Source organism: Echinops telfairi, unplaced genomic scaffold, assembly GCF_000313985.2.
Source record: "Echinops telfairi isolate 266 unplaced genomic scaffold, ASM31398v2 ScPeMD7_3533;HRSCAF=4204_1, whole genome shotgun sequence".
NCBI lineage: Eukaryota > Metazoa > Chordata > Mammalia > Afrosoricida > Tenrecidae > Echinops > Echinops telfairi.
Genome location: NW_022107432.1, coordinates 31,751,243 through 31,758,926, shown reverse-complemented (window position 1 = coordinate 31,758,926; position 7,684 = coordinate 31,751,243). Strand labels below are relative to the sequence as shown.

At 42.8% G+C, this 7,684-nt stretch overlaps 1 protein-coding gene across 1 annotated transcript; it reads left to right on the top strand.

Moving 5' to 3' along the window:
* The first annotated feature begins 167 nt into the window (after nt 1–167).
* LOC101655267 (mamu class II histocompatibility antigen, DR alpha chain-like) lies at nt 168–7,444 on the top strand. The gene is made up of 5 exons (XM_004710730.3): nt 168–317; nt 3,617–3,862; nt 4,380–4,661; nt 4,952–5,120; nt 6,648–7,444. The coding sequence occupies exons 1-4, from the start codon at nt 233–235 to the stop codon at nt 5,107–5,109; spliced, it is 771 nt and encodes a 256-aa protein (XP_004710787.1). The 5' UTR covers nt 168–232; the 3' UTR covers nt 5,110–5,120; nt 6,648–7,444.
* Nucleotides 7,445–7,684: the final 240 nt, after the last annotated feature.

Sequence of the window (7,684 nt, the reverse complement as noted above, 5' to 3'; positions counted from 1 at the left end):
TCTGTATCTAATGATCTAAACACGACTCCTTTCTTGGGCCTTTTACACCAAATCTTTCCTTGGCAACGAATGTGTCATCTCACAAGATTTTTCTGATTGGCTGCAACTCAACTGAGCTCAATCTTAATTGTGCTTGATGCTGTTATACCCCCAAGTCTCCTTTCTTTTGTTCTTTACTCTTCTGCCTCACTCTTGAGCTCCACTGACTTCTACCCCAGTGCCAGTGAAGACAATGACCCTCCAGAGTGGAGCGCTGGTGCTAGGAGTTTTCATCCTGGCTGTCCTGATGAACCTTCCGAAATCGTGGGCCATCAAAGGTAGGTGCTGTGAGAACCCAAATGAAAGGCTGTGAGATCGTTGGAGAACGAAGCTGTGGGCATTTGCAAGTCTATCTTTCGAGCAAAAGCAAAGTGTGAGATGTATGTATTATGTGGGCCGAAATTTAAAAGGATAACCTACTGCCATTTGGAGGTGTGCTCTCTCCACAACATGAAGTCAATTCAATTTAGTCTTTCCGAACAAGACTGGGTGGCATATAGGAAAATACTGCTGAATTTTATTTATGTCAAACTTGAAAAAAAATATGTTCTGATACTTCTGGTCAAATTATCGCTTGGGACTTGCACTCCTCTTTGAGGAAAATTAACAAAAATGAAACGTTTTTGTGAGGATTAGGTGAGATAATGTGTGAGAAGGTCTTCGCACTGGCGTGATTGGGAAGACGGTCTTCATCCAGACTGACTTCACAGTTGGTGCCTGAATATATGGTAGTTGTTTCTGGCAAGACCCCCTGGTGGAACAAGTGGTTAAGCACTCAGCTACTCCCTGAAAAGTTGCTGGTGGTTTGAGACCATTCAGAGGCACCTTGGAAGAAGGGCCTGGCAATCTACTTCCAAAAGGCCCTCACCCTGGGAGCCCCACGGGAAACAGTTCTAGTCTGGCACATACACTTGTGCCATTACACTGCTTGCAATGCACTTGCTAGTAATTGCTTTGGGGGGGTTGTTTCTACAGTAGCTGTTTTGGGGGGGTTTGCACGTGAATTCTGTCATGATGGTGAGCACAGACAGTGTATGCAATGAAGGTCACGACTGGGAAGGAAAGCCCTCAAGGAGCAGCAACCTCCCTACCCGAGGGAGCGCGGGCGTAGAGGAGGACGGATGTCAATGGCTTAGAATTTACTCCTTCCGATAATGGGGGTAATGGGCTTTCCAGCGAATCGAGGTCACTGCTATAGAATTATATTTCCCAGAGAGTAGAAAGATTAGTTCGAAATGAGGAGTGTAATACTTTTTTCGGCCATCCCCAGAGCACACCTTAGTGCTTTTGTGAACACGTTCTTTATCCAGCCTGACCCGGCAGACAGTGGCATGTGTACTGGACATGTGCAAAGTAGCACATACTGAGTCACACACTTCGTCTACCCAAGAAGACGATTATAGTGTCCATTGCCCAGTGTCATAGCCAAACATGTTCACCTGAAAAGGCAAGGACTCATCTCTTAGGTTGGAAAGGGAAGTTAGATTATTTGTGTGTGTGTGTGTGTGTGTGTGTGTGTGCTCAAATTTAGAAGTGCAAATGTAAATTGACTCCCCAGGTTTATTAATAGATAGTCAGACTTTAAGTTATCTTGCTTGTCTCTGAAGACAAAGTAGAAAACAATTCTGATCGCATGTACATAACATAGAGCATACATGCTCTTCAGTACTAGGTTCCCATTTCCCTTTGATGCTTCATTTTCCATTTAATTTTCCTGGGTATGGATTTTCTCTGTATCGGCTATAATAGAACATTACAAAACCCCAAACGTACTGCCGTCGAGTCTATTCTGACTCATAGCAAGCGGATAGGGCAGGGTGAAACTCTTTATGGGAGGAGAAAGCTCCGCCTGCCTCCCGAGGAGCAGCTGGTGGTTCGGGACTGCTTACTTTGCAGATTGTAGTCCAATGTATAACCGCTAGAATATACTATTCTCAGAAGGATAATCCTAATCTGAAGAGCAATAAAATACAAAAGTGCATGACTGCGGTCAATCCAAGTGTAATCCTTCCTATAGAGGTATGTGTGCGGTTGTGTTTGTGTTGATCTGGGTAAGTGAGTGCTCCACAAGGTGTCAATCTTAACTTTCTTTTTTAGAAATGAGGAAGCAAAGTAATTAAGATGCATACAGTAAAAAAAAAAAATTAAAACAAACCAGCTGACTCCACAGCAACTCCCTGGTATATCTACCTCACGAAACCGTCTTAAATTTCTGAACATTCCAGATTCCGGTTATATTTTTCATAAAGACAAAACAAGCTGGGACCCTAGACACTGAACAGTGCATGCTATAAACCTGAGAGAACGTTGTAAATCATTTTATTTTCTCATCTAACCTCCAAAACAAACCTATAGGGGAAGCAAGCCTATAACAGAATTGCAATGAGAAAACTACACATAAATAGGTAGAAGAAGTTCAAGCTTGCTGAACAATAATTTGAGCTTTGGCTTGATTCTATATTTCAGAACTTGATCTTATTTTCATTTACAAATAATTTATTTACCTTTCACTTGTATTACATGAACTAGTTGTTTTGTGATATTCCTCCAAAATGTATTAGGTATGATCTATTTTCTTTTGCTTTATTTTTTTAATAAATCATTTTATTGGGGGCTCTTACAGCTCTTATAACAATCCACACATCCATTGTATCAACTACATTTGTACATATGTTGCCATCATCCTTTTCAAAATATTTTCTTTCTACTTAAGCCCTTGGCATCAGCTTTTTTTTTTCTCCCTGCCCGCCCTCCCGCCCTCTCACCCTCGTGAACCCTTGATAAATTATAAATTACTATTTTCATATCTTACACTGCCCATTGTATCCCTTCTGTTGTTCATCCCCCTGGAGGGAGGAGGGTGTTATACATGCATCATTGCGATCAGTTCCACCTTCTCCCCAACCTTATCTCTACACTCATGGTATCACTACTCCCATTACTTCCTGAGGGGTTATCTGTCCTGGATTCCATATGTTGAGAGCTCTTATCTGTACCAGTGTGCATGCTCTGGTCTCGCTGGATTTGTAAGATGGAACTGGGATCATAATGGGGGAGACAGGAGAGGAAGCATTACAGAACTAGAGGAATGTTTCAGAACTCAAACTTTTAAACAGCATTTCCCTCTTTCTAAAGAAAACAGATTCCCCCTCTTCTTAGAGTGCAATGAAAGATATGGCCTTCACACTGACCTGTGAATGTTTTCAAAACATCAGTAAAAGAATGAGGAAACATTGATCTCTTGACAATGTCTGCTGGATATCGTAAATATTTTTTCTTTCTCAACTAGTAACATAAACAACAGCTTCACCAAACCCTGGGCTTTTTTTTATCACTCATCATCTTCAATCCACCTTCTCTAACTGTCCCCTTTCAGCTCCTCTCCAGCACTGCTTAACCAGTATATTCCTCACTCAGACCTCATCTTTCCAAAATCATTCCTAGCACCCATCATTCCTCCATTCACTGTGCCCTATTCCACTCCACCACCGCCTGCCCATAGGCACTCTTATATCCTGCGTTCTTCTTCGCCCCTATTTCCTGACTCCCATCCTAACTCCTTCTCTTGGCTTTTCAGCGGATCATGTGATCATCCAGGCCGAGTTCTACCAGAGCCCTGACCAATCAGGCGAGTTTATGTTTGACTTTGATGGTGACGAGATTTTCCACGTGGATATGGGCAAGAAGGAGACCGTCTGGAGGCTTAAAGAGTTTGAACAGTTTGCCAGCTTTGAGGCTCAAGGTGCCTTGGCCAATATAGCTGTGGACAAAGCCAACCTGGACATCATGAAGAAACGCTCCAACAACGCTTCCATCGTCAATGGTACCTCTCTCTATTGCTCTCGTAGAAGAGGGAATTTGTAACTTTTAAATAAATGCTGCAGCTCTTTGTCTCCCAGAATTGGGACTGACTTTCCCCCATGGTGCTACATGGGGTCTCCGTGAGTTGGAATTGACCATGGAAACTAGCAACAACAATAAAAACAAACAGCATAGGGAAGACCAAAATGACCATGCCACAGACCCAAGGGGTTGGCTTCTTCTTTGATGTGTGCCTCTCTTGCCTTTATCCTTCCCAGCCCCTCAGACAAGTCACTACCCTGAATCCATGTTGGAAGGGCTAATTATAAGGTTCCTGGATACCTTACATTTCAATACTGGTTGACAAGCAAGTTTCAAGTTGAGCGTGTCAGAGATAAGTATCTGAGACCATTGAGTAGATCCTCAGGGCACGATTCCAACTGTCTTTTAGCATAGATTGAACCACAATTCAGTGAGGGAGGAGAAGAAATAAGTCTCCACATAGAAACCTAATTTCTGTCATGTGCTTGCTCCCCCAGTACCTCCAGAAGTGACTGTGCTTTTGCACGACGTTGTGGAAGCGGAACAACCCAACGTCCTCATCTGTTTTGTTGACAAATTCACCCCACCGGTGCTCAAAGTCACCTGGCTTAAAAATGGAGTACCTGTCACCACAGGAGTGTCCGAGACAGTCTTCCTGCCCAGGGACGACCACCTGTTCCGCAAGTTCTTCTATCTCCCCTTCCTGCCCTCAGCAGAGGACTACTATGACTGCCAGGTGGACCACTTGGGTCTTGACAAGCCGATTCTCAAGCACTGGGGTATGAACCATCCTTAGCTCCCTTGTTTCAGCTGATGTGCTTGTCTGGTCCCTTGGGAATCAGTATTCCCCAACTGCTTTATACCATTCGATATAATCCAAATTCCTTGTCTTCTTTAATCAACCACCTGTTCCTACTATCTAGTCAGCAATTCCTTCACGCTCTCATTCTAATTTCCTCTTCTTTAATTATTAAAAACTAGTCTCTTTACTAAGTCATTTGTATTTGCTACTAAGTGCGACCACCCACCACTGTTCATGATCTGTGATTTCTTTTTTTTTTATCCGTAGAGTTTGAAGTGCCAACCCCTTTCCCAGAGACAACAGAAAACGTGGTGTGCATTCTAGGCCTGGTCGTGGGTCTGGTGGGCATCATTGTTGGTACCATCTTCATCATCAAGGGTGTCCGCAAAGGCAATGCTGTTGAACGCCCTCGTGGGCCTCTGTGAAGCACCTGGAGGTGGGTTTGTATGGTGCTAGGAAGAAGTATATGGAGTTCTCCGGGTGAGGGGGAAACAGTGGGGAAAAGAACATATGATGCCTTTAGGGAAAACGGACAGAGTCCAATGGGAGGGAGAGGGGGAGGATACCCATGAATAGGTTCAGCAGATGATATTTGTATCTGTGAACTTACCTTTGAGAAAATATAGTCATGAATGTGGTGAAGCATACAGATGGAAAAATAATATCTTAGACATAACCAAACAACTTAAGAGAATGAGTTGCTGAGCCTGGGGGCTCAAGAACAGGGTCTCAGAGGGACACCAAGGTCAGATGGCATAGTGAACAAAGACAATGTTCTGCATCCTACTTTGGTGAGAAGCAGCTGAGGTCATAAAGGCTTTGAGCAGTCATTTAAGATGCAACAGTTGGTTTCTCCTGAAACAGAGGCAAAAAGACTGAAGAAAATTGAAGGCTCTAGAACTATTTAGCCCAGTAGACTAATAGACCACGTGAACATCAGTCTACAGGACTCGGGCCAGATGAACTGGATGGGGTCTGACGACCACCATCAACTGCTCAGAGAGAGATCCTATTAGAGGGGCCTGGATACAGTAGGAGAAAAATGTGGAACAAACATTAAAATCATAAAAATGACCAGGCTCGCTGGGTGGAGGGAGGCTGGTGGAACCCCTGAGAGCCACTAGTCACTCTTCACATCTGGAAATGAGCTCACCCTCCATCTCCCGCCCCCACCCCCAGGGTTCAAGTTTCAGCCAAGTAAGAGCGAGGTCTTTGAGAGGGACAGTAAGTCTAGGGAGGTATGCACACCTTAGAATAATCAGCCATTTCAGATCAAAAGGCAACATTTACCCAAAGACAAAGTTCAAAAGGTTTAGGAAAAGAAGAGGAATCGAAACAGGAAATACAGAAAAGATATAGGATAGGTGATGTTACATCGTGGAGATTGCAGTCATAACATGAAACGAAATGTGTATGAATTGTTGAATGGAAAACCGATCTCTGTAAATCCTCATCCCTTTACATAATGTGCACCTAGACCATAAATTAAATCTTGGAAATGATCTCTAGTGCTGAACACCGTTGTTTCACATTAAAATACAAGATCCAGTTATCTAGGAAAGTCAGCTGCAAGACTCGGAGACTTCCTGGCTTAGGTGTCCTAACACAGGCTGTCTGGTTGGTAGTATTTCCAAAGACGGCTCCTTTGACGTCAGCATACTCTCATTTCACAAAGCAAATGCCAGGGAGTCCAATGGCTGTTTTAGCTTCTTCAATCGAGGAGGAGCTGTTGGAGGCACTAAAATGGTAAAATGGTGTTGGATGGTAAAATGTGGCCTGTTCAGTCACTCTTGTTTGGAGAATGGGCAATAGATGTTCCTGTGGGCAGAGTTATGCACATCAGAGGTTAGAGAATAGTCATTCTCCAAAGTCAAAAGATTAAGGGAGAAGGGGTGGGACTTTGAAAGAAAGAGCTGAAAAATATCCATTTAAAACTCTTTCATAACTGTGTGTCCTGCTACAGGTTAAGGCTTGTCTTGGAAAGAAGACCAATGAAGAGATTTCTGCTTTCATAGCTTTGCAAATTCACCAACACTCCCGTTTTTTCACCCCAGTGAAGATAACCCTTCTTCAGCACGTTTCCCTTCTTCACCACCTTCCCCAAAGGTGGTGGTGATCCTGACCCTGTAACCCAACATATATTGGACCGTTTGTCTATCGCCTCTTCCTGTATCTGTTTCCCTTCCATGTCCTACCATGCAATGTTTTTGGAATTGATGCCATATGATCTGTTCTCTGCTGTGAAGCCTTCTGACCATCCCATAAAAGTACCTCCCATGTGCTTATTGCTTGAGTTTTGCCAAGCTTTTATCGTTCTCCTGAATATAATAAACTATTGGATGGGTCTTAGGTGATGTTTTCAGGTTCTTCAGAGAGAGCAAGCTAAGAGTAAATGTCATTCTTCCATCGTGAGATGCCTGAATGTATCTTGCAAGCTTTGGGATTAATCAGAAATATCCAGGTTCATTAGGGCTTGGTATCATTCAGAGCATCTGCAGGCAAACCAGTTGCTGTGGTCCAGTTGCCATCTGGAAAACCATAGTGTATGGTTGGTTTAATTGGAGGTGACTACTGAGCAATGGATTGAATTTTGATTCTTGAGTCTCCAATACCATGAGATTTGGTATGTGGTGGTACCATGGAGTATTTCAGGAAGAGAGAGTGTTTGTCATAAATGTTGCTAGGTCATTTGGATATCCATTTGTGAAAATCTACCATGACATCTATTCAAACCAACAATAAAAATCAATTCCTCATGGATTGAAAGTAGTTGTTATTAATATTGAATGAAACAAAACCATGAATTTCTTTGGAGGCATGATTTTATTGATACTTGTACTCTATCAAATGTAGGACTAGGCAGATTATCTATTGTCAGTGTCTAATTCAGTTTTGATACATTATGCGTGGTGTATTAAAAAAGGATCCAAAGTATTGGTCATTCATTTCTTGGAAACCAAAAATTAAAAAAACAAAAACAAAAACCCACCAAACCAGTTC